Consider the following 27,096-nt stretch of genomic DNA (forward strand, 5'->3'; position numbering starts at 1 on the left):
TTTTTTTTTTTTTTTTATGGTTGGATACCCAATCTGGAGGATATGCCCATCAGAAACTTCATTATATTAGCTCTTTTTATCTTTGCAGCCTGTACTATTAAGCAAGTGGCCAAAAGTCAAAGAACCTAACATGATAGCCATCATGGCAACTGAGCAGATAATCTAGTGGGGGTTCTTTGTGTTCTGCAAGGCTCCACACTTCCCTCTTCAGTCTATATACACCATTGGTGATAACTGACACTATTCCCCCCACCACCACCAAAATTCTTACCGCTTCATGATTCTTCTTCATGCATTCAAGCTCTTCCTGCAGACTCTCAAACTGTGGTACCAGGGCGGATTTAGCAAATGTCAGTTCGTCCAATACTTTACGCAGACCACATATGTCTGATTCTACACTCTGATAGAGGCACAGTTCATTCTCATACCTGAAAGAGAATCATTAATTGCACACCATGATTTTGAACACCATTCATTAAACTTTATGATGGATTACATACAAGGTTCTGTATCAAGCTCAAGTTGGCATAGGTGAGTGATACCATTATCACTTGTAAAAGCTCTTCCTCTTTTGTTAACCTGCATCTTTTGTGTTTCTTTTTTTGTTGTGGTAGATCACTTTTAAGTGGTGAAAAACCATCTGGTGGGGATACACTATACTGTTGCCTGGATTTTAATAAAGAAACATTTGATGAAGATTCACAGTGTGTGCCGATTTTTGGACTGATTTAGATGGCTTTTCAGAGTGCAGATGAACGTCAAGTGCAGTTGAATACCTACTGCCTCCTGAATACATGTTTTTTTTTAACCCAAGGCGATTCTACATTACAATACTGTGACACAACCCCATACCAAGTAGTTTTGCAGTCCCGTTGACTGAAATAGTTGTGTTTGGCAAGCAGCACTGGCTTACTATACAAAATTTGCTGCGTCTGCAAAGCATTGCGGGCTGTGTACAACTCCGAGCAGCCGCCATATTAGGATTTAGGTAGGTGGTCAGGAGGCAGTAAAAATACAGATCAACAGATTTACTGCCCCTTTGCTGCCCGTGTGCGGTTGTTGGGGGCAAATATATCATCTATCTTTCAAGAACCTACTGAATACTTTATATTTAATTCACAAAAGAAAACACAGAGTTAAATCAGATTTCACAGTCATCTAACAACAAGTACCGGCATCCGGTAGAGAACCAGGCTTCCCTGTTGTTTTGCAATTAGAAGGCTTGCTAGCCGTGACAGTATGGGTAGCAATATGGTATAGGTTTCTGTTGTGTTGACAAGATCTGCCATCTGCAGGTTGATGAAAGTGGACAGCATGTGTTTTTTTTATTCACATACAACTACCATGGTCTGGTAGCACCTATTTACAACAAAAGCAAAGTTCTACAAAACATAGACAACATCAGTGTAATGTCCAATTAAGCTGCACTAAATGGAGCTGAATGCTGATGGAGCCTAAGCATCCCTAACCAGCCATCTATACTTAGCCATAATGAGAAAGAATAATACCTAACATTATTGCTAGCATCTCCACTTACTTAATTTTGAAGTCCTCAGCAGCCAGCCTGGCGTTGTCTATCTGCAGCACAATTCTGGCGTTTTCATTACTTTCAGATAAAATCTGGAGATTAAGATCAGTTTAGTATTTTTTTTAAAAATAGAATAAAACATTTATTTTCATGGCTCATACAATATAAAAATGTTCTATGGCATCTGTAGAGTCATACTAAATTATATATTACCATGTACCAAACAGCTTATCGGGTACCCCCTGAAGATCACCGCATAGATTTAAATACTCCTAAATTAATACATTTAGCTCTAGTGTTATTCAATGTATGCTTTTGGTTTTGTTTCAACTTTTGGTTTAAACCAGTTAAATATATTCTAGCTGCATCGACAAAAGGTGATCAAAGTCTGATAGTTGATTTTCTTTCTTTTACCACTCATCCTGAGTGCATCTGAACAAATTTAGGCTACTTTATAAAACCAGGTTAAACTATATAGGCATCCATAACCAAGGTCACATTGTTGTAAATGCAGATCGGAGAAGGGGAGGGGGGTCCCATAATCCAAGGCATTGTGAAGCGTGAGAAGGCAACAAAGCGTGAGAATGTACATTCCAAAAGAGAGAAACAGAGTAGCCAGAATATCTGGAGTAAGAGAGAAATGGAAAAAGAAGAAGAGAAAGAGGAAAGGAGAGAGAGTGCAGTCTACCCGGGGAGATTATTTTCTTTCTGAAACATCTACAGCCTGTAGAGAAAAGCCTGTCACTTGCCAGCAACTGCAGAGAAGGACTCTTGCTCTTTCAGTGGAAGCAGCGGTCCCTTTACAAAGGTCAAACCCACCCCTGCTGAATCAGATCTATAGCTTTGCAATCAGCAAAGCTTATGCTCCCTCCTGATTGGAGAGCTCTGGTTCTGACTCAACAGGGGCTGTGGCGGACCTTTGTAGGGGGACCACTGTTTCTACCTACGGAGCAAGGTTCTTTACAGCATGCTGGCAGGGGGCGGGCTTTCTAAACAAAACATACTGTAAGACTTTAAACATATTTTGTGCTGAGATATCTGAAATGTATTTAGCGGATTTAAACTGAAAGTTCCGTTGGACTTTAAAGTGAACCTAGTGGGATATTTTCATGTTAAATGCCTGTATGCTAAGTACTGTTATATTGTAAAGCGCTGCACAAACTGTTGGCGCTATATAAATCCTGTTTAATAATAATAGTACTGAGTAAATGTCACACCTACAGATATTTTCTACCTCTTACTCATCACAGTACTTCCCCAACAAGGATTTCATTTGCTTTTCTCTCCAAAAGAATGGTGCCATCTTTTATTTTAGGTATATCTACTTGCAGATGCTAGACTCTAAATGGCATTAAGTAATTACCAATGCCTACGGGGCAGTCTTTGGGCCCCTACATGTGTTTTTGCACATGCTGCATTAGGCAAACAATTCATTCTGAGTGGTCTTGCGATGCCTCATAATGCAAAGAAATGTTTCTGCAGGATTTATAGCAATGTAGCGCACCACTGTGTTTTTACTCCACCTATTTGCAATCCAGAAACAAGCCTTTGGTTATGGGGTATGTGTAAACACATGTCCCATGAATGTGTCCCCTACTGCTGCATCTCAGCTGGAGAATTGCAAGAATGTTACAAAGCTAGCATTGCTCCTGCTGCAGCTCAAAAAACATAATTTTCCCAGGGTGCTTTTTTCAGACAAATCTTGGTAGAGCGGGTAAAAATCATTTTAAATTTGGTTTGCAGCCACTGCCATTACTCTGAGCTGTACAAAATAAAGCTGGTCTAAGATTAAATCCTTTCTCTTGGAAAAAGCCTCTAGCCAATTCCATGATGCTTGTCAAGGGCAGAACTACCATCATAAGCAGTTCAGGCAGCTGCTTAGATGCCATTAAGGTAGGTATGGCCCTGGTCCAAGTCTGAACACATTTTTATACATTCTGCTCTTTCACAATTATAATTTTCCCCTATTACTTTGAAAGCTTGTTCGGATCGCTGACAGTGTTGAGAATTTAGCTCTACTGTTTGCAGTGCAGACTACTCAACTACTTTTCTGCCTGGAACAGCATAGTTCTCCATCCTGCCATGAAGAAGAAACATCTCTCCTTTGGTACATATCACAAACTCAACACATCACTGGCCCAATACATCACTGGCCCATAAGGAGGAAGCGAAATCTCCGAGTAGAACCATTTAGATTGTAATGTGTTCAACTACAGTGGGCAGTAGTGATACGGGGTATGAAAAGGATCCCTATAGATGTACATTACAGGATGCCCACCTCTGATCATCAATGTTTAGGGGTATAAATAGCTTTGCTTTGTAGACCCCTTGCCACTGATGGTGGCTCATTACAGTTTTGCTTTAGAAATGATTAATTTCTAGGCTTGTGGCCATTTCTCTTGCACAATGTTCTGTCTGACAGTGTTACTAATATCCATACAACATCTTCTGAAACCCACCTTGCATTTCAGTTCCTCAATGATGCGAAAGTATGGGCTATAGTCTTCTACTTTAGGCTGGTGCTTAATGTACCACTCCTTGATTTTTGTTTCAAGATCGGCGTTGGCATCTTCCAGAGCCTTGACTTTGTCCAAGTAAGAGGCAAGTCGAATGTTGAGGTTTTGCATAGTCTCCTTTTCTCCTCCATGTAGAAGACCATCGTTGGCTCCATGATTCCCAACTGCAAAGTGGTCAGATGCTATAGCCAAGTCTCCAACCAGGCTGCTGATCCTGTGGCTGCTCACACTGCTAACTGATCTTACAGATCCACTTTTCCAATGACAGGACATGATGCAAGATGTCAGGTGCAAAGTTGAAGATCTTCAGGTAAGAAGCCCTTAGTGGATCATGTAACACTACACAGCTATGAGGTTTATATACAAGTCCCTGAGACGGGTGTAGTACCACATCACCTTTTTTTTCATTATAAAACACAAAGTAAATCCAGGTTGGATTATTACAAATTGCATGTAAAAAAATATGCAAGCTCTGTTTTTCGTAGATTTCAGAATGCCTATAAATGTTATGTTATAGAGGAGATTGTTGGTGTTGAAAAACAGATAACAATTAGTCAGGTAAATAACAATTATGACGTTGGTTTTTATATGGCAGCTTTCTGGAGATATGTGTAACTGATATTTTAAGGATTACTACCATCACTGCAAACTTGTGGGGCTAATCCTACATTTATGGTGACATGTTAATCCCTGCAGTTTGTATGTTAATGGGCTTAGTAATAGATTTGTGAAATATTATAGAAAATACACTTTATTAGGTAAATCAATATTTGACCTGACAGCAGGCTGAATTTATTGTTTTACAGACTCTGTCAAGTGTAAAGCAATAGCTTTTGCTGCCCATTGGAACCAAGTAGCACACATTGGGAAAGGGATCCTTAACATATTTCCATTTCTGAATGTATATTAGTTAAAAGGCCAATTCCACCTTCCAGACCATGTTTCATGTTACACCCATATTTAGGGTGTAACATGAAACGTGGTCACAATCAGCAGCTCCCCTTCCTCAAACCGCCCTCCCCCCTACTGTATCATAGGGTCCTTTAACTTTAATATCACTTCTCTGATTTCACTGCACACTGTCGGCATTTGTTTGGGGGGGTTTAATCATTTTCTAGCCCAAAAAATCAGATTTAATTATTTGTTTGCAAAAATAAAAAAATTGCTCCAGACGGGAAGTGGTTAAAGCACACCTTCTTAACCAGGGTTCCATGGAACCCTAGGGTACCTCTGGAGGTTATTAGGGGTTCCATGAGCAGTGACAGATTTTTACAATGGCCAATGTAAGGGGATATTTTTCATTGGCATACAATGTAAGGGGCCACTTCTTCAGTAACCACAAATGTAAGAGGTCACTTCCTCATTGACCACCGATATAGAGGGACAGTTCTCTAATGAGCACCAGAGAGGACACTTTTCACAATTTGTGTTTCTCATGCTCCTTATTATTATTAATTTAATATTAAGATTATAATTGTCTTATATAGAAGGGGGATGCAGCAAATTGAACCCCTCTGGGTGTCAAATGTTTAAGGTGTGCCCCGTTCTTTTATTTAAAACTTTCTACAACTGAACAATCATGCTAATAAGTCCTAAAAAAAATATTTCAATGTTTCATCCAGTGTAAAAAGGGTTAAGAATGGCTGCCTTTAAAGAAACACATGCGGTACATGTCTGCAACACATGCGGTACATGTCTGCAACACATGCGGTACATGTCTGCAACACATGCACATATTTCCATGTTTATCCCTTTAAACATGCTAAAAGTATAGAAAGTACTTATGATCTGCCAGAAATCCAGTGAGCTCCTAACTTCCTGTAGTGAGCTAATGATGCTGACTCTGCTGCACTGAAATCCCAAGCAATGTTATCAGCTCTGCCCAGTTCTTCTCTGCAGTATTACAGAACACCAGTGGTATACAATGGGGGGAAGAGTTGTCCATTCCAGGTGGAGCCAGGCTGGGGGAGCTCTAGGACTGTTACTCATGCTGTACACAACCACTAAGCAGGGACGCTGCAAAGTCATGGTGCAAGTTGCCCACAGTTTTGCAGGCAAATTCACATGTAATGCCCTGGTGCCCTGTCGGAGCAGCACAGATAAGAGGTAGCACTTTCAGGCTCCTCCTTGGCTCTGATGGGTCACATAACATGGCCGGGTGAAGATATCTTTCTCTCTGCTTCAGTTGCTGCTCTGTTTGAGGTCAGATGAGTAGTCTGCTGGGAGGGGGACATTCTTTTTGGGTTGAGTGGATTGATGTGAACAGATATGGGTTGCTTGAGGGAGAGAAAATGTTGGCATATTGACCAAGTACTTGATTGTTGTCTATATATTGTCACAATTACCCTTTTGTTGCCCGCAATTTGTTGCCTGTGATTGTCCATTTATTGCCCACATATTGTCATGATTGCTCATTTGTTGCCAACATATTGTCATGATTGCCTATTTATTGCCAACATATTGTTAGGATTGCCCATTGGTTATCTGCATACTGTCACAACTTGCCGTATCTTGCCTGAGTATTGTAACAGTTCACTGTTGTTCTCTGTGTATTGTATGCGATGGCCCATTTGGGGCTCATGCGTTGTGAGGATTGCCATTTTTTGTCTATTGTTACTGGTATATACATTCTTAGTATTTATTTAATTTTATAATCATTATTTTAAAACAATTGGAAAAGCATGGGGGGTGGGTATCAAATATGCTAAGTATAGTCACTGCAAAACACTTAGGGGTCTATTCACAAAGCTGCCGACGGATCTGGCCGTAGGTTCGGCCGATCCTTCAGCTAGCTTCGGCACCAGGACCCCTTCGGTTCAGGAGAACCGAGGGGGTGCTGTACGGGCTATTGACAATAGCCCGTACAGCTCCCGATCACGGCCGAGCGGCTTAGTCGAGCGCTGAGCCGTGCTGAAAGACGAAGCTGGCCGAGCGGCATTCGGCTGATACGAAGCAAGCCGATGTACAGCTGATTTCAGCCGATATACGGCTGAAATCAGCCGTACCAGCCTGAAGTGAATAGCCGAACAGTGTTCGGCTCACTTCACTTCTGATCGGTCATTCACTCGGCTGCCCTCGGCAGCTTTGTGAATAGACCCCTTAATGTGTTCTAACTTTGTCATAACAGGTAAGGCTTTGACAACTGTCTTTCCTAAATCCATGCTCACTATTACCCATGATGTAATTTTCTAGTAGATACTGTGGTACGTGTCTTTCAACAGTAAATATTGCTGGCCTATGATAATAGATGGCTCATGGTAGTTGGCTGGACTAGGAAATGATCCGCACACCTAATCCCCAACCACTAACCCTCAAAAGCAGCTGTGCAAAAAAGACCCAAATGGCCTTTCCAATCATTTCTAAATAAAGTGCTCAGCGCTAGTGACACTATTCTTTTGTTTAAAAATACATCCAATAAAAAAATAATTGTACAATGTCTGTGTTAAAACAACATCTCCAATAAATGTATTTTCACAATGATGAGTCCTCCCATCTGTGTCCTCCCATCTGTGTGATTCATAAATGCACTCGTCAGATCGGGTGGGCCATTGGGATAAATGGTCTAAGAGCGCTCAAGTGTAGTTAATGTTTGTTGGTTTAGTCATCCATCCATTCAAGAATTCCAACCCCTGCTCTCCTCCTCCTCATGTGCAACAGCACATCCAATTTTCATAAAAATATTAAGAAACAACCATAGCGTAATTCAGTTTTAAAACAAGAATTTATTAAAAAGGATTTAAAACACTCACAATGATATATGAATACAATTGCTTTCCAAAAGGTCTGAACCTACATTCAACAAAAGATCCCACCAGGAAACAGTCCTTCAATATCTGCTTAGCAAAAGACTTCAGCATGGTGGGTGGACTTAAGCTGGCCATACATAGATTATCTGCAGATTTTCTATGGTCATGTGGAAAAAGTGCAACAGATTCCTCCATCTACACTAAACTGTGTGAATGGAGGAATCTCCCACTGGGCCAAGCTTCAGTATCTTGCTAGTTGGCACCGCTGGATCTCAAAATACCAGAAAAATGCCTCCATCCAATCAGATTGTTCATGTATTTTGAAAGCCAGCAGGGCCAACTAGCAAGATACTGAAGCCGGCGGGAGATTCCTCCATCCACACAGTTTAGTGTAGAGGCCAGGTTCACACCATTTTCCAGACCAAATCTGGAACACAGTGCATTGCGTTTTGCCATGGTTTTGTTGCAAATTTACCATAATTTTTCCGCGTTCCAGGTTTTTTTTAAGCTTAAGATGGGGTTTCAGATGCAGTGCAGTGCGTTTGAATGCCTTTTTTGTATGCATTTTTTACGCGTTTCCATGCGTTCCTGTGCATTCCAGACCAGAGAAATTAGACGAGCACTATTTTTTTTGTCTGGTCCGGAACGGACTGCGCTGGTGTGGACAGAGCCCAGAAATACCATACAGATACATTGGGATGCTTTTTTGGTCCGGTAACAAACTGTTCTGGTCTGGACATGATCCGGACATGGTGCGAACAGGCCCAGATGGAGAAATCTGTTACACTTTTTCCATCTAACCATAGAAAATCTGCAGGTAATCTATAGATGTGTGGCCAGCTTTACAGGCTGAAGTCTTTTGCTAAACAGATATTGAAGGATTGTTTCCTGGTGGGATCTTTTGTTGAATGGAGATTTAGACCTACTTGAAACGCAATAGTATCCATATAGCATTGTGGGTGTTTTTAATCCTTTTTAAAAAAATTAATGTTTTTAAACTGAATTACGCTATAGTTGATTCTTAATATTTTTATGAAAATCGGATGCGCTGTTGTACATCAGGAGGAGGAGAGTAGAAGTTAGAATTCTTGAATGGATGGATGAATAAACCAACAAAAATTAACTGCATTTGAGCGCTGTTAGACCATTTATCCCAATGGTCCACCCCATCTGGTGAGTGCAGGTATGAATCACTGGCGGGAGGACAAAGACGGGAGGACTTATCACTGTGAAAATATATATTTATTGGGGATGTTGTTTTAACAGATACATTGTACAATTATTTTATTATTGGATGTATTTTTAAACAAAAGAATATTATCACTAGCGCTGAGCACTTTATGTAGAAATTATAGGGACTAGGAATCTTGCTGAGCCAGCAGGTAGATTAATGTCTAACTGGGCTTATATTGCTGTTACAAGCACGGATGTGACATTTTATTATTATCCATTTTAATGTGTATGACAATCAAAAAGCTAATTAAATACATCACATAGTTTTAGGAGGCTTCCTATGATCGTCTTTCCAGCTTAAGCCTAATTTTTCTCTGCATGCAGCCAGCAGTATTGTTCACCGTTTTCTTGCTCATGACAGGTACTTGTTTCATTGTAATTCTAGCTAGACCTTTTTCTTTAGTTTTAGGGAGAGTGAAGTAGGGTTTGGTTCCTTGATATTGCTATTCATTATACTGACAGTGAGAACCCCCTTATGTCAACGTGATTGCGAAAGCCAGAGCACTGTTGTAAGGTGAGTCTCCTGGCTCCGTTCTCTGGAAATCACCAACCTCTTAGGTGATTCCCTTTTGGAAATACAAGTTGAATGTGTTCCAAACCGGGAAATATAACTTAAATACACTTCATGGGTCACTTCGGGGCTTATACAGGTTTGATTGATAAAGTTGCTTCTCTCATCATATGAAAGTGTTTGGACCTGGAAATTTGCTCCTCCGGCCAAACAAATTCTTGGAGGCCCCAAATGCCAGAAACGGCAAGTGTTTGCAAGAGATGGGGGGAGCATGTCGAAGGTGAGTATAAGTTGGTCGAGTAGTGGGTTGGTAAGAGCAAAGGGTTACTTGGAACTCTCCCTCCAAGCTATAAAGTTTGATATGCCTTTACAGCTTGAAACAGTAATTTAAATGTGAGATGTGTGATGCAGACGTTCTTAACTACACACTACCTGGCCAGTCCACAGCCTCTTCACCAGGGGTATCAAACATGTGGCCTTCTGAGGATTTGCCTACCTGCTACTTCCTGGGACAGAGGAGACCTTCATCACATTGCAGGGAATGTATTTCTGGCTCTGTATGGCTGGTTGGCAGGAACTGGCTGCAGTGTGGAAGCTGGTCGTAGTGTAGTATCTTCCCGTCACCTAACTGTCATGGTCACTGATCACTATTCAATAGGGCAGGCTGCAGGTGGTGATTGACAGGTAATAGGCAGGCAGTATCGTAACTATGACCTTGGCATGCACAGTGATGATGAATGTTGTGGTTGATACAGCATTGCAGTGCTGCTGTGTCAGCAGTGTTCTCATGTGTTAATCATGATCCTTCCTGATTATGTGAAGGATAAACATTTTCTGTTTTGTAAACTGTGAAGGACAGGTTGTTGGGTTGGCAGGGAGCACTATAGTACTGATTTGCCCGCAAGTTATCGACCTGGCCTGTCTCTGACCGTGCTCCTGCCTGCTGTCCCGGTACTGCCCACCTGTTTCTGACCTGGAGTGTTTCTGACTATGATTCTACATTCTGCATTAGTGTTGTTGCATCTGCTGTTGGCATCATCACTCAGAGGTGACTTCTCGCAGATTCCAGTGTTCTGTCAGCTATTTCATCTGGTCAGTTGTCATCATGTTCCTCCCAGTCATTGGTGCCCATTTTCTGTCCCTACACCTACTGTCCATCATACTTAGGGGTGTCTGGACAAGAGCAGCAAGAGAGGCCACCCTCACCATCATAGGCTCCTACCAAGGTATGTGACAATAAAGAAGTGAATGTGACATTCACCCAATATTTACTGCAGGTGAATCTTTCTGGGGCATGTGTTTTAAATTGCAGTGATTTGTTCACCTGTAGTGAATGCATGATAAGTGTAAAATTCACTGCTTTTTAAATATGCCCCTAGGGGGAATGTTTACTAACAGGATTAATCACTAAAGGGTGAAGAGTTTGGAGAAGGAAGGAGAAGTTAACAATCTAGGACAGGGGTGGGCAACCTCGGCACTCCAGCTGTGGTGAAACTACAAGTCCCATGAGGCATTGCAAGACTGACGGTCACTCCTAGATGCAAAGACATGATTGGATTTGCAATCATGCCTCTTCCTCTGGGAGTGGTGACTGTCAGAGTCTTGCAATGCCTCATGGGACTTGTAGTTTCACCGCAGCTGGAGTGCCGAGGTTGCCCACCCCTGATCTAGGACAACATAGCTGAACTGGAAACATTCTCCAATTCAGCTGACTTTCCAGTTCAACTATGTTGTCCTAGATTGTTCACTTCTCCTGCCTTCTCCAAACTCTTCACCCTTTAGTGAATAACCCTGTAAATATTCAGTGACCATTCAGCCAATATTTGGACAAATTTATCGAAGATCCAAGATTCAGACAAGATTCAATCCAAAAAAAAATTCAGCCTGTTTATTATGAATATTTTTTTCTATATAAATTTTTTATTGAAACTCTTAATTGTCAATTAAACAGTACAAAAAAAGTAAAAGAAAAATCAATCAAACAAGACATATAAAGTATCACGTGAGACAGGTAAGTGCTATCTGATAACACAAGGTAGGTGGTGGCTAGCTGTCCATTGGGTCTTTTGGGCAAACATTACTTAGTTTTTATTCCCCAATGATGCTACACTTGTTTGTTTTTTTGCTGAGATTAGTGAGAAGACATCCCAAAGGGTCCTCAGTATATCCATGCTTGTTTGGTACATGTTAGCCTAGCTTCTTCTAGACTTGTGCACCGTCAAAAAATTTGTTTCGTTTCTGAATATCCATTATTTCGTATTACGTACGAAATACGAATTTTCGTTAGTTTCGGCACATTTTCGTAACTTTACGAACATTCGTTATGATGAAGTCAAAAAGCAAAAGTACCTTTGTTAATATTGGAGTCGATGGTAGTTGTTTTTTTTATCCGAAATACGAAATTCCGTTAACGTATTTCGGATCCGAATTTCGTATTTCGGATAAAAAAAAAAACTACCATCAACTCCAATATATTAACAAAGGTATTTTGCTTTTTAACTTCATCATAACGAATGTTCGTAACGGAACGAAATTCCATCAACGGAATTTCGTATTTCCTGCCTATATTGTAATGCAACTCTCAGCAGCAGAAGAGAAAACCTCTGATTGGTCAACCAAACGAAATACAAATTCCGTTAACGGATTTCGGATAAAAAAAAACCTCATCAACTCCAATATTAACAAAGGTATTTTGCTTTTTAACGTCATCATAACGAATGTTCATAACGGAATGAAATTCTGTCAACGGAATTTTGTATTTCCTGCCTGTATTGTAATGCAACCCTCAGCAGCAGCGGATCCGTATTTCGGATTAAAAAAAAATCTTGTCATGTTGTTCAACCTCATTTACAAGGGTAATATTAGTTCCCGTTTCAAAGAAATTCAGATCCGAAATTCGTTAACGGAATTTCGTATTTCGGATATAATTCGGAAACTGCAATTCGGATTTCGGATGCTTCCGAATTTACGAATTTCAGGAAAATTCATACGAATTTCGATTTGTAACGAAACGAATCGCACATGTCTAGCTTCTTCATCATTGTCACCTAGGTCTTGTAGGTGGTTTTGAAGCCTAACAGTAAAGCAGGGTTTTTACCATTTGCAACTGCCTATCTTCCTGGGAGCAACCAAATTTACACAAATGGCAGCAGTAACATGCAGGCATTCTGCTTTGCACACCTGAGCATTGTGAGTGTCAGCATAGGTTTCCCATCTGTTTCTGAAGTTTCTTCAAAGCAGCCAGACACCAGCATGATGGTTTTTAAGGACGCAGATCTTGTATGGTTGTAGTCTCTCTAATGAAACTGGGTAATGAAAGTAGTAATTGGCTCCACGTGTGTTTGAATTGTGTTTTACTAGATTCTGCATAACTGCCGCTGCAAAGCATCAAATATAATTTATATTGAGCGTGTAGATTTTGCTCAATCTAGAAAGCTCCGGGACTTTGACAGTGTGCTGGATGCCCCTAGATAGTTAATAATGCTCACCTACCCACTCATGAGTATGCAGATGTGGTAAATGTATTCATGTTATGACAATTATTTTAATTAAAAAGTTTGTGTTTTTGTTTTCTTTCCTAAGCTCAACCTGCTACTTGAGCCTGTTGATTCAGAGGAGCAAGTTCCTTTGAGGAAAGGGCCACTGGGCTTCTCTTAGTCTAGCTCAGCATCCCACACTTGTTCTACTACCTCAGCCCGTATCACCACCCCAGTGGGGCTTATTGCTACCATTCTCAATCTGCCTCTGGTGGTCCTTCTCCTGGAGGCTAGCCGATTAGATATGTCATGGAGGTTCAAAGGCACATGCATAGAGAGAGGGCAAAGAAGAATTAAGCAGCATTAATCACTATTGGCTGAAAGTTGGCAAGCATCCAGTGGATGCTCCACCAGGCTGTGGCTTTGATGGGGGAGAGCTCTCTTCAGATCAACCTCGGGGAAAAGTGCCAGTGGATGGAGCAGATTCGGGCTAAAGATTTAAATTACTGTGTTTCCATTGTCCAAAAGAAACACAAATGAACTGCTAAATCATTGTATTTTCAGGCGAAAATAAAATGATTGTCTATTAGAAGTGCTGAACCTGTGTTGTCAATTCAAGTTGAGAATTTCTATATTTATCTATTTACTTTGTATTTTAAATGTAAAAAAACATGTAAATGTAAAATGCATGCCTCTGCTTCCAGAAAAAACACCCTGGCACACCAGGCATGCAGGCTTGTATCCCCATAACAATGGGGGCAAAAAGTGTGCAGACCCACGGCCATGTGGATTCCAGCGTACATGCCCTTGAGTATTTGGGTGTGCTTTGAGAAGGGTTCCCCAAAAAATAAAACTGGGCCCATATCCTAAAGCACCAGTGCGAGATGCTGAAACTGACAATAGGGAGGGAGTGCTGGGGGTGTGGGGGGGGGCTTATTTACCACCTACCTGTCCCACATGGAAGAAGAGTAGGTGGTTGCCCCCTCCATGATAATCTGGCTTAAGGGGTCCCTTAGACCCCTAACCAACTCATCAGTGCGTGCAGTTAAGGGTATAAAGGAAAAAAAATCAGGACACGTTGTTAAAAAATGCTTTCTTAATTTTAATTTTATTAGCATTTACTTTCCAGATTTTGAAGTTGTCCATATGTGTCCCACAGCAGGTCTCCTCCAGCAGCTGTGCTCCCTCCTCACTACTTACAGGTTGAGCAATGGGGGGGTCCCCCCAAAGGGCATAGTTTCAAGTGTTCAGGGAACTAAAGGAGGGTGTCTCCCCAGACTTTCAGGTGGGAAGCTATGTTATGTTTAAATTAACACCAACTATGGTATGTAATATAACAGGACCTTGTGATTGGCAGGCCCCTCAAGATTGTTCACTACTGCTTGCTCCCTTACCCTGCAAGCCCCCACCCCCCTGAACATGTCATCATGTAAGAGTGACCTGCCAGGAGGCGGACTTTGGGGAAGGTGTTGGGGAAAGGGCTACGGAGAATAGGAACAACTGAATAAATAGCAAAGTTATAGGCAGAACCAGGGTCTTGTTCTAAAAGTGACCCTTTCCTTTGCCAATGCAGGACAAGCTAAGAAGGTCAGCTGGTTTCTCCACTTCCCCAGCAGCACATCCACACATTTCCTTGTGGCTTTGCTGCTCTATTTGGTCACCGGGATTAAGAAAAGAAAGCCCTGTTTAACCTCCAAACTGCCTGGGCTATGCATGCTTTCTCCCTGTGGCTGAATGTACAAGCACTGAAGTAAAGGAAAGGTGAATATCTTTTTTTGGGTTGGGAGTTAAGTGACCTTCTTATTTCGTCCTGTGTGATAGATCAAAATCAGTAGATCATGTCCAATCTACACCTAGCCTAAAGAAGTCAAAATAATGTCTTATAGTATATTCCACACATCAGTAAAAAGATTTAATTTGTACAAAGTGCCTGCTTGTTGTAAACATTAGAGCAAAACTTAAGTAGTAGTAACTATCAGTCTGGAGGACAGTTTTATGGTTTAACATAGTCAGCCTCATTGACCATTTTAACTAAAGGCTAACTTTTAGAATACACCCTCCATGTTCCTATGTCCCTGCAAAAACTTAATGGGATGGGTTACCCAGGACCATCCCTATAATGAGGCAGCCTAAGCCAATTGCCTCAGGTGGCATTTAATTGAGTCATGTGGGGATGGCAGGGGGGCAGACAAGGATTCCCAGGTTGCTCTTGCCTGCTTCCCAACCAGCTCACTGATGTCACTGGTTGCCTGGAGCTGCTGGCATCTATTGAGCTGGGCGAGACACCGGACAGAGCTGTCGGACCCAGAGATAGCACCAACAGCCTCTCCTTGATAATGAACATCCAGCACCCCCCACAACAACACAACACTACCTCCCAGTAACAAGCATCCAGCGCCAGCAGCAACACCCCCCAGGTAATAAACATCCACTGACAGCACCTACCATCCAACCTCCCTCTCCCCCCTTCCCCTCCCCTGGCACCAGGGTGAGTAGTGTATCTGTGTCAAAGCAAACATAAAGTTTCAAACAACATAACCGTTACTTTTCCAACTGCTCCATTGAGAACTAGCTGCTTCTGGCTGCCACTAGAGGGCAATGTTGGCAGACGGGCCCCCTCTATATCACACTTACAACTATCAGATCTAGGAAATCTAGGAATTTGGCTACATCTAATTCTCTTATGTGAAAAAGTCAAACAAATCTTATTGGTAGATCTAGAATATCTTTTTTTCTCTCTTGAAGTATGAAAAATGACTACAAATTGTACTGCATTATAAAGTTTATTGCATATAAAAGAACATAGATGCACCCAGTTCCCTGTTGCATTGAATACAATATAAAAGCATACATGTATCGTATCAATGTGGAATATGCACATCAGTGCTATAGGATGACATTCTTGCTTACACCTTCTCTTCTGTTGCATTCACTTTTTGTGATACGATTTTGCCGTCCACCACTTCCTCCACGATTGTCGTAACTTTCCTGGTTTTATTTTGTTCTGATGAAAACATAGAAAAGAAAGTTTGCTATGTTCTTTATAATCATACTAATCAATTATCTGTGAGTTTAGTTCAGTGTAGCAATATTGAACAAACCCAACCCAAAGGGTGATGTCACATGGATGAATCTGATACAGATGACAATTACCCGGAATCAGCATCATTACCAGCCTCAAAGGAATCGCTCCCTCCCTATTCAGGCCAGTGAGATGTCATTCTGTTGTGCCCCTTCACTAGCAAGGAAGATTTGGCATCAACTTGGACAGTGAGGAAGTGATTCTACAGAGGTAAGCGGAAGAGGCTCCCGCATGTCTTAGGTTAGTTGCCCATGTGACATCAGTCTATGACATCCAGAGCCGTAGTTGCATAGTTTTACCTTATATTTGTAATTCTGTACAGCATGAACACCAGCATAAATAATGGTGACACCACTATCTCTATTACAATTAAAAAATGCATTAGTGTCACTGCCTGTCCCCAGGCTGTTGATTGGACAATTAGAGAGCATCAGCAAACTGATGTCTTTTGTGTTCTCTCCCCTGCTATATCTACAATACATTTATCATTATTTTAACATACATTCATAACCGGGTTAAAGTCTTTTTAATATTTAACTGAAGTTCATATTTAAACAGACCACCTGCCCTCACACAAAACACTATTACTTACCCTTCACAGGAGCTGGTTGGGGTTTGTATTGCCATCTAAAAAAAAGAATAACAATATCTATTAATGCAATATTTGCTATGATTTGTGTATTAGATGGTGCTTTGATTAGCAGTGCTGAAATACAAAGGGAATAATCAAGTATGTAGTCACAAAAACAGAAGATCTTGCATGAGAAAATTAGAAGATCAACATCCCTGAATTAAAGGTGCGCCCCCTATTCCATTGCAAAAGGGTGCATGTGCCCCACAGTGTTACTGCAAGGGAGAGAGCTCCTCATCAGGACTGTACTCTAACAGGGAACCCTTTTGACATTATGCTAATAGTATTACAGGTAAATTATAGATTCAGTCCTCTGAAAGCCAATACTTCAATTTTTGGGAGATGTTGGAGAGTTAAACCACCTGACAATTTCTGATATCTGTGCTTGAGATCCCAGGTTGGACATGTTTTGTGGACTTTGGGGTTTTAACTCTCCCTGCTTTGTTTTTAGATCAGGAAAAGAACCAGAAGTAACATGAACATGCAAAACTGGATGGGGACATCAAAAATGTTAAAAAACAGGAGCATGGTAGGAATTTATGGCACTTTTGAAATATCCAAGACAGGGGCTCAACTCAGCAGGTTCTGCATATAACTAAAATATCATTTTTGTGTAAATTAACTCTTCAACAGGGTTGTTTCTTTTCATTTTCATTGCACTGAGTCACCCATAAATGTTATCCCCGGAGCTAAAACTTGACTGCTACATTGAGTCACACCCGCCAGTGACCCTGACCATTTTTGCTAAGGAGATGGAAGAGCATATTGTGTATCCTTCTAATGATTTTAAGAAGCTAAGGAGCTATGAAGCTCAAGATTGCCTCTACAGTGCACTTCCTGACATAGAAACTTCATCAGAAACTTCATCTTGCCTAATGGAAGAAATGGCTCATTTCATTAATGAACTGTAGCTGTCTGCAATAGACAGCACTTTACCTATTTCTTGATACCAACCATTAAAGTAGCCTGTGACTACCAGTCCTCTACTTCCTGAAGGTTGGAAGAAAGAATGGCAGAAAATAAACTTAATTTAGCTTTGTTAGGATTAACCTTCTTTTGTTACAAAAAGGTCAGTTACCCAAGAGCTCCATGTAGCAAAGCTCATGAACTTTAAAACAGAGAGAAGCCATTCTATGTGGTTTGTACATAGCAAAACACTTTGGTAAACAAAAAGTTGTGTCCAGTATTTCCAAAAAGTAGGCCCTGAAATGTATTTGATGGAATCTAGTTACCTAGTGGCTAGGAAACACCTATATTCCCCAAACATTATGCCCTACTGCTCTTACAACCACACTAGAGTGAACATGATAATTCCCACCAACATTTTGCCACTTGAAACTTACGGCTCTCCATCAATCAGTCTGCGGTACGTCTCAATTTCCATTTCCAGTCGGGTCTTGATGTCCATCAGAAGTTGGTACTCTGCATTCTGACGTTCCAGATCACTGCGGACCTGGCTGAGCTGTTCTTCCACATTTCCTATAAGGATCTGTATCTGTGACAGCTGTGCACAATAACAATGCTCTGTCTCTGCCAATGAGCCCTCCAATGAGGATTTCTGTTTTTAGGAAGAATAAAAAAAGACTGTGTTGGCTTTTCAGTGATACCAATATGACTAAGCTATGACTGCGTTAAATAAAAGGAACAGTAGGGGCATATTTAGACATCACTGGCTCATGCACACCTGAGAGATGAGGGGAGGACATTTGTGCAGATTGTGGAGTTGTGCAAGAGCCCCCATGACTTAAGGGTTCATTTTTACAAGATGTGGGTCAGGTGAGTCCTAAGGCTGGGCACACACCTTACAACCATCGCAAGACTTTTGTCTTGCGATGGTTGTAAGGTACTTAAAAAAACGTACGATCTGCCTATCTTGCATAGGCAGATCGTACTTGCGATGATCGCAAGCCACGCTCCCTGAGGGGCAGGCTTCCGATGACCGCAATGCCGAACGGGCAGTGTGCGCTTGCGCACACCAGCCCGTACGGCTTTTATCGTACCAACATGCCACATACAATGCTCGGCGGGGTTTCGAACATGTCCGTAAGTTAAAAGTAATGCGACCTCTACTACTGTAAGGTTGCACGGCTCCCACACACCTTACGATAATCGTACGATCGTGGGATTTCCCGCGATTATCATTCGATTATCGTAAGGTGTGTGGGGACCTTTAGACCTCTCCCTTTGGCACAAAGGCGCGGACACTGCTCACTTCTTTTCACTCGATACACAAGATTAAGTTATTTTACTTGACCAGTGGTTAAATGAGGAGGAGGACAAACATTCTACTTGCACAGGGGCCTCTTAGCATCACTGTCTGCCACCTGATAATACCCTTTTGTATAAGTTCTGCCCCGCCTCTCTTATATAAATGTTTTAGTAAGAACTACTGCTAAGAATGTCTTACGAGCAGGGGAGGTAGAGTGTGGAAAATGCTCCACTGATCTCTGATTTCTTAACACTTGGATGTGCTATAAAACGGTAATCCCAACATTATTACTAAGCAGTTGGACAGCAGAAGATACAACTATTTAACTGAGACTTGATTCTTTGGTGTCCTTGAAAGGCTTAAAAACACGCATAATGATATTCACTTTCTGTGAGATCTAGGTCACAGTACACAGTAGAAAGATTTCATACAAGACCACATACGCGGACAGATGAGATCATTATACAACCTACAATACTGCCTATCAGTATTGTTGCTAATTAGGACTACCCAAATGGCGCACAATGGCCTCCATCGCCCAGCAGTATGCTTATAAGAAAGTTACCATAGCAAGTTGTGCTTGGAGCTCAATTTCCAGTTCTTGCACTGTACGTCTGAGGTCCGTAAGTTGGCTTTTATGGCTTTCAACCATCTCACTGCTGTGTGAGATCTCGTGGTTGAGTTCTGCACTCTGCAAACATAATAGACATTCTTTAAGTAAATCTTTCTTTAAGTAAATCCAGATGGTCAGATTCCAAGAAATAAAGAACACCCTAATTCAAGGTTACCTTTTCTCTAAACCATTGTTCAGCCTTCTGACGGTTCTGTTCTGCAATTTCTTCATACTGGGAGCGCATGTCACTCAGAAGTTTGGTTAGATCAATTCCAGGGGCCGCATCCATCTCCACGTTAACATCTCCCTTCTGTCCTCTGAGAGCATTCATTTCCTGAGTGAGACATTTAGAAAATCAGTTATAACTCTATACTGCAGATGTCTTTGCACATTATCTGACTGTCAGGTAATTAACAGGATCTCAGAATCTACTAGAAGCATCTACTTGGGTCCAAGAATGATTGTCAGCTGCAACTAGAAACTGTATGTTACTACTTTCACTTTAGATGCATAAAAAAGGTTTGCTCATTGTTGGTTTAGACCAGTGGTCCTCAACCTTTCTCCCTGTTTACACCCCTTTCAATGTGGAAGGCCGTTTTACCACCACTAACCCAATTTCATGAAAGAACAACAGTATTCTCATGGGTATCTCTAAGGGTAGGATGTGATGGATTGGAGAACATTGCAAGACCTAAAAACCAAGATTACATATGTCAAAACACTTGCAGCATATCTACTTTTAAGTCATAACAACAGATTTTGCTGCTGGCCTACGCTCAATCCTTTGGAAACAGAGAGAAACGTTCTAATAGCCCAACTAATCAACTAATTAGGTGTTCACAAATCCTGTTTTTATTGTTCCTCATTAAAGTGGAATTGAAGCCCAAACTTTTTTGTTTTGTTTTGGGTATAGTAAGGGAGATTTATAACCCCCCCTTTTTTTTTGCCACAGCAGGAAATGAGAGAAAATGTTTCCATGATGAGGAAATCCCTGGTGGTCAGCAGGATCCTTAGAACTAGTGTCCTCATTGGAAGATTTATAGTGTATTCTTGTTGTTATAACAACCCAAAATTTGATGTTTGCTTTCACTGTAAGATAGCAGTCACCATGACAAATAGAGGGGTGAATGTTCTGGGAACACAAACAGCAAGTAAAATCTGACAGGTGTTCTAAACCTTCTCTACAAAAAAAAACGTTTGTCTTTGGTTGCACTTGCAGCCCCTTCGCTCTAAGTGGAGTGGCTCTTTAAATTTAGCGTTGCTGGCACTGTAATCAGTCTGGCTGATTTGTAGTCTGTGATTATGTGGTAATTCCTAGGTGTTCTGCTATTGTCTGCACCTACCTGTAGTAGGGTGTGCCAATGGGAGTGGGACAACCAAATCGAGAACTTTGGGAGTGTTTATGCCTCACTATCCAATCACTAGGAGTTTTATAGTCAGTGGTGCATGCTGGGGAAGTGCATACATACTCAGGAATTGCCATGTGCTCAGAGTAGTCTACCCCCGGTCCTAGCCTTGGGGTAGGGTGTACACAGATGGAGAAGCTGACTAGGCCTCAAGCCTACAGGAGGCCAGATGTTGACTCAGGAGGGCTCTGGAACTATTTGGGAAGGAGAACCAGAGAAGCCCTTTGACTGCTGGAGGTGACAGGATGGTGTGGACCTCAAGAACTAGTCTGGTGTCTAGTTCTTGAGGTCCATGCCTCAAGAAGATCTCAAGAATATCCTCTATCCAGTTGTGGTTCTATTACACAGTGTTATCCTCTGCTCAACTAAAGTATTCCTACACTGTGTATTCATTTGCTGTTCCCATCCCACAACCCGGCTAAGGATACATCTCTGAGAGGGAAATGTCAGCCCTCCCTGCCCCTGGAGTTCACCACATGCCTTTGGGGGTCAGAGGTGGGCTACACACTTTAACTCTATCCTATAGGCCTAACAAGCACTGGCCTGCTGGCACCTCATTCAACATAACATGCTACAAAATAAAGCCTCAATTCTCCACCCCCAAAAGATAAAACATGTTTGAAGACATCATCCTTGTACCCCTAACAGATATATATTGTACCCCAAATTAAAAGCCTCTGGTTTGGTGAAAAAAAAACATGTTGACAATGCTATGGTAAACTGTAGATCAATACAACTAGAATGGTACTGTATTTGGTAGACCTATGTTTTTTCAGTTTGGTTTATAACTGTGTACCAATTGCTATCCATAATCTAAATGGCAACTTAAAGTGCAACAACAGCTAATTTTTAAAAACATTTTGGATAGTGTGGAAGGGTAAGAACCTTTGGCAAAGTTATGTTTTATTGCCAATGTCTCCTTTTGGGAGATACTGTATCTCCTTACTTCCTGTATATTTTATGACTGGGAGGCAGAACAGGATGAAAAAATTAATATCTTCTGTGGAGCCACAGACAGCAATATCTAGCAGAAGTTCTAACTCTTGCCCACTCTATAAAAAACAGCACAATGAAAAGCTTTACTATTTCATTATGTACCTCTTCATGGTTCTTCCTCAGGCACTCAATCTCTTCCTTAAGGCTTTCAAGTTGAGGTTCGAGGTTGGACTTGGTGAAGGTCAAGTCATCTAATACTCTACGTAGGCCGCAGATGTCTGCTTCAACATTCTGGTGTAGTAATACCTCATTCTCATATCTGAAATTAAACATTATACTACATGAGTTCATGTTTTTGATTAGATACCTCAGTTGGCGCGCTAACTCTCCCAGTTATGCAGACCATTAAGAATGTACAAATTTACATGCCGAAAGTGATAGATAAAAGACAAAGGTTTTAGTGCATAATAATCCTTTGGTAATTAAATAGTAAATTTTCATAGATATCTTTACATCAGACAAAAAAAAGGGACAAATGAGGAGGAAAATGTGTCTTACAGCATACATGACGTGTGTCTTTTAATCTGTTGCAGTGCATTGGCAGCCCATTCATAATGAATGCAGCACATGTTATGAGTAATGCTATTGTGATCCTTAGTGACTGGTAGGGTACCATGTGATTGGCGGAGGGCTACGGTAGTTCCAATAAAGAATCACTGGGAAAGCCACTTCATCTAGGAAAGGGTGTTCTGTGTTTTTAAAAAGCTTTTTTAATCAGGCCTTGTTATGTCACTGCTGTGGTTATCCTTCACAAAAGCAGCAACTGCTAGCGCAGGGCCTCTCTCAAACCTTGGGGAAAAGACAAGCTGAGTAAAGGTACCCATACACCTGCCGACTATCGTACGATAATCGCGGGTGATCCCGCGATCATACGATAATCGCCAGGTGTATGGAAGGTGTGCAACCTCTACTACTGTATGGTCGCACGTCTTTTGTCTTCCGAGCACGCTTAAAAACCTGCTGAAAATCGTAAGATTTTTGGCGGGTTAGTGTCGTACTCGGAAGACAAATGCAGAGCGGGCCGGTGTGTGCAAGCGCACACTGCGCGCTCAGCATTGGAATCATCGGAAGCCCTCCCCTCAGCGGGGAGGGCTTGCGATGATCGCAAGTACGATCTGCCTGTCCAAGATGGGCAGATCGTACGAGATTTTAATTACCTTACAACCATCGCACAACGAAAGTCGTGCGATGGTTGTGAGGTGTTTGGACACCTTAAGACTTGCAGTATGAGACAAGTGCTGTGGTGGTGCCTTATAAGTAAAAAGCTTTTATGTTTTTGTCCCGGTGTCACCGGGACAAAAGGTAAGGGTAAATCTCTCTAATGGATAATGTTAAAAGCCCAACAAGGGTTGTAAACCTTCCTTACTCTATCCAAAACCAAATTATTGTTGGATGAACGTATACTTTAAACTGATGAATAGTCGGTTTAGTACTTTTTAAAATGCTTTAGTGTTTCTTTTTTTTCCTTCAGCCATAAGCCTCTTACAGTTATGGCATTTAGTTTGGCACATGTTTTGAGTCTGGCATGCCCACTGTAGATACTTTTTTAGGGTCTCAGAAGGATTTTGCTGTCTTGCATACTTCTATCTACAATGAAGATGGCCATTTAGTTTTTTTTAGTTCTGAAACTAAATTGGTAACTTGTAATAATAGGAAACAGTTTTAAAGTAGACACATGCTTTGCTCATTCTGAGTAGAACAATACTTTAATGCTGATCCACCAACTGCTTTTACTCCCCTACCCTTTTGTTCTCCCTCTGTTCCTTTCAGCCACAGCACAGAAGAGAAGAAGCTGCCCTTTGTAAGTCATTCTGGTCTGATTTTACACAGGGCTAAGGGCTCTTACACCTCTGTATGAGAGAGTACTGGGACCTGGTGATTGGGTATTCATGGACCCAGTAATGCATTATGGCAGGAAGGGGAGAGAGTCCCATGCTCCTTATGCCTTAGAGCAATGGTTGTCAACTTACAAGGTATGGGGTGCCTAAAATGTGGCCCCCAATTTCTCCAATGGGCAGCATGTAATAGTTTTTATATATAAAGCTACAGAAGACTAGCATATATTGAAAAATTAGGAAATGGTCAGAGACTGCTCAATATAAATGCTTGTGAACAGTCGGAGACCAGGTACATGTTGCATAAAACTGCTAGAGATCAATGTTATTTAAAGCCCCTTTAAAATCAGTGCTCCCTCTACTGCCTGGTGGGGCTCAAGAGCTGCACGTTAAAAACACTAAAGGGCCGCAAGTTGTGCAGAGCGATAGGTGTTTTTGGTGGGTGAATGGAGCATCTTAAAAGCAAGGAGCAGTATAAACATGAAGTTCAGTAACCCCTCCATGGGTAAAGCACAGGTTTCCATTAAGGTTTTGGTATGAAAAGAGTGTTTGAAAGTTATTGTGTAATAATAACAACCTATAAAAATGTTGGATCAGACTGTCTAGGGTTGCAACCTTATGTCCCAAGAACTGGTTTGGCTGATCTAGTGATGCTAAAAAGTCTGCATGCAATAAAAAAAACACACTTACTTAATACGGAAATCATCTGCAGCTAACTTGGCATTATCAATCTGTAACACAATCCTGGCATTTTCTGTAGTTTCTACTAGAATCTAGTGAAAAAAACAAACAAAAAATAAAGGTATAGTTATCCTTTAAGTCATACTGGTAAATCAAAAGGTCAAAAAGTCAAAAGCTGCCCACATTCCCTAGGAACTCTGGTGGAGAAGTCTATAATTCAGAGTTCCCAATTCCTCCTTCCTGACAAGGCCCTTATAGCAGGGATTACACTACTGATTTTCTTTTAACATTGTTGTTGCAAATGCAGCAGATAGTGACACTCCCTCTTCCGGCAGAAGGACTAATGAGTCTCCAAGTCTTGGAGGGGCAGAGTCAAGAACTAGAAGAAGGGGAGCTTGCAAATAGAGTCCCAAAGGAGAAAAGATAGTGAATAAATCACCTCAACATCAATTATCAAAAGTAGAACAGAAATATACATTTTGGGGCATATTGATAAAGCAGTTAATCTATTATTCACCAAACATTCACATCCGGCGAATCTTCCTGATGCAGTTGTATTTAAATGTTAGTGGTTTATTCACTACCAGTAATGTTTAGTGAAAGTCACATTCACTTCTTTTTAAATATGCCCCTGTATGTAGACTGACCCCCTAGGTTGCATAACACTAGCTTGCTTTTTATGAGATCCTTTATTATAATCCTTAGTATATTATTATCATTACAGTTACATCTCAGGATATTTGAACTGTCTATGCAATAAAGAAAATATAATGTTTTTTTTTTATATATATAGTCAAGTGATTCAGAAATGACTTCTGGCATTTTATAGTAGTTTAGATTAAGCTGACTGAAATTAAAGACAACTCTTTACTAACATGCCAAATGTTACTACATAATACTCTATGTACGTACTTGCCAAGTTAACATTTCTTGTGAAAACAATAGTATTGAAGATAAACATTTCTGTAACATTTAAAAAATGTATCAAGCAATCAGATATTAGCAGTTATTTTTTTAGGTTAGATTAGATGAGATCTAATGGGTCACTATTGAGCCATTGTACTCTATACTATGCCTAAGCTAATGTATAGGCTTATTCAGTAACGCAGTGCAGTATGCAAAGCAGAAGTGGAAAGCAGTAATCCATTATAACTAAAAATATTCCATAGTAACCAAAAATATTTCCATTTATTTAATTCAAATGACTAAACAAGTAACACTAATTGGATGCTTTGGGTTACTCTTTGCTGCATTGAATACTTTTAAATGTGTCAAAGCATATAAGGGTGCAGACTACTATTCACTGAATAGACAGGTAAGCAATCAAGCCCAACTCCTGCTCATTTTGTCATTGAAACCTAGACATATATGTAGTCTGTCATTGCTGGTCTTGCCATCTGAACATGCTACTTGTCTGGATATAATACTCAATGGCTTAAATCTGAGTATCTAACATCATTCTGGCTTTACTTGCTGCATGCTTGTTCCTGGCCATTAGCTCAGGAAGTATTCAAACCTGAAAAAGCAAGGAAGCTAGCATGTTCAGAAAGAGTTTAACAAAGGCAGTCCCCATACTACTATCAAAACAGATTCTCTATAGGCAAACATGCAGACTGGTTTTCATAACCCACGCAACAATTTCAAGCATCTTTTGCTATATCAAAATAGAACCCCCCTGACAGTAATAATGAGTACTAATTTGATTGGTTGCCGAGATTGTACATCATGAGATACAATCTCTGCAACCAATTAGCATTGTTCAATGTCCTCCACAGAAAAGCCAATGTTCATTTAGCATGCATGGTGAATGGTCAGCTTAGGCTTAAGGAGAAGTCTCAGAGGCTCAAAAATGTTGACAACAGCGAGCAAACCTCTAACATTCTATTGTTATGACTCAAAGAGAGCCTGTGCTGCCGTTCCTAAACTTTCATTACACACATATTGATCTAACTTTTCTAGTTACGGAGCCCCTGGAAAAACTAAGCAGATTGTCAAATTCCCTAAATCACTCAATCAGTGACTAATTGACTAATTTGATGAGTTGCTGATGAATCAGCATGACAGCCAGTCAACTAGAATGTTTAGAAGAGGTCTATGAGCTCAGGTACTTCTTCTCATGTCAGGTGCAATATGCTGTGCACCCATAATGTAGACATCACTGAAAGCTGATCATTAATTTTATCTTTCTATAACGTTTAAAAAAAATTGGCTAATCAGTGAATTAGTCCACAAATTTACCCTGTTTTTGAGATCCTCAGCGATAGAAAAGTATTTACTGTAATCCCCTGGAACGGTTTTGGCCTGGTGTTTTAGGTACCATTCTTTGATCTTTGCTTCAAGGTCAGCATTGGCATCTTCTAAGGCTTTCACTTTGTCCAAGTAAGAGGCCAGTCGGATGTTGAGGTTCTGCATGGTCTCCTTTTCCCCTCCATGCAAGAGGCCATCGTTGGAGCTAAAATTAGAAACAAAGTGTTCGGATCCCTTAGACAGGTCAAAACCGCTGATTCTGTGGCTGCTGATACTGCCACCCACCGATGATCTAACTGACCCACTTTTCCACTGGGAAGACATGGTGCTTAGTGTTAGATCCAACTTCCCTGAATTTCAAAGAGCTACTGGAAGATGTGCACAAC

The 27,096-nt window shown here is 41.0% G+C and overlaps 2 protein-coding genes across 2 annotated transcripts in view; both read right to left on the reverse strand.

The window, feature by feature from the left end:
* Nucleotides 1–4,317, reverse strand: part of LOC108804320 (keratin, type I cytoskeletal 17-like) — a 9,383-nt gene extending 5,066 nt beyond the window's left edge. The window contains exons 1-3 of the mRNA XM_018576035.1: nucleotides 3,988–4,317; nucleotides 1,538–1,620; nucleotides 272–428 (exon numbers count right to left, since the gene is read on the reverse strand). Of these exons, the coding sequence (XP_018431537.1) occupies nucleotides 272–428; nucleotides 1,538–1,620; nucleotides 3,988–4,317 (570 nt within the window). The remainder of the gene's footprint in view (nucleotides 1–271; nucleotides 429–1,537; nucleotides 1,621–3,987) is intronic.
* Nucleotides 4,318–15,916: 11,599 nt separating this feature from the next.
* On the reverse strand, nucleotides 15,917–26,920 carry LOC108804334 (keratin, type I cytoskeletal 17-like). The gene is made up of 8 exons (XM_018576040.1): nucleotides 26,702–26,920; nucleotides 24,473–24,555; nucleotides 22,050–22,206; nucleotides 19,721–19,879; nucleotides 19,498–19,623; nucleotides 18,067–18,281; nucleotides 16,475–16,497; nucleotides 15,917–16,020 (listed from the first exon to the last, which is right to left on the reverse strand). Exons 1-8 carry the CDS (start codon nucleotides 26,873–26,875, stop codon nucleotides 15,917–15,919), a joined length of 1,041 nt encoding a protein of 346 aa, XP_018431542.1. The 5' UTR covers nucleotides 26,876–26,920.
* Nucleotides 26,921–27,096: the final 176 nt, after the last annotated feature.

Source organism: Nanorana parkeri, unplaced genomic scaffold, assembly GCF_000935625.1.
Source record: "Nanorana parkeri isolate BGI_ZX_2015 unplaced genomic scaffold, ASM93562v1 scaffold55, whole genome shotgun sequence".
Lineage (NCBI taxonomy): Eukaryota > Metazoa > Chordata > Amphibia > Anura > Dicroglossidae > Nanorana > Nanorana parkeri.

What these genes read in the sequence shown, in the direction of transcription:
- LOC108804334 (XM_018576040.1), bottom strand. Translation starts at nt 26,875, where the DNA reads ATGCAGAACCTCAACATCCGACTGGCCTCTTACTTGGACAAAGTGAAA. An exon ending in GCAGATGATTTCCGTATTAA is followed by an intron (nt 22,207 to 24,472) that starts GTAAGTGTGTTT and finishes GTTTAATTTCAG; the next exon opens with ATATGAGAATGAGGTATTAC. An exon ending in TCCAAGCACAACTTGCTATG is followed by an intron (nt 18,282 to 19,497) that starts GTAACTTTCTTA and finishes TCCTAAAAACAG; the next exon opens with AAATCCTCATTGGAGGGCTC.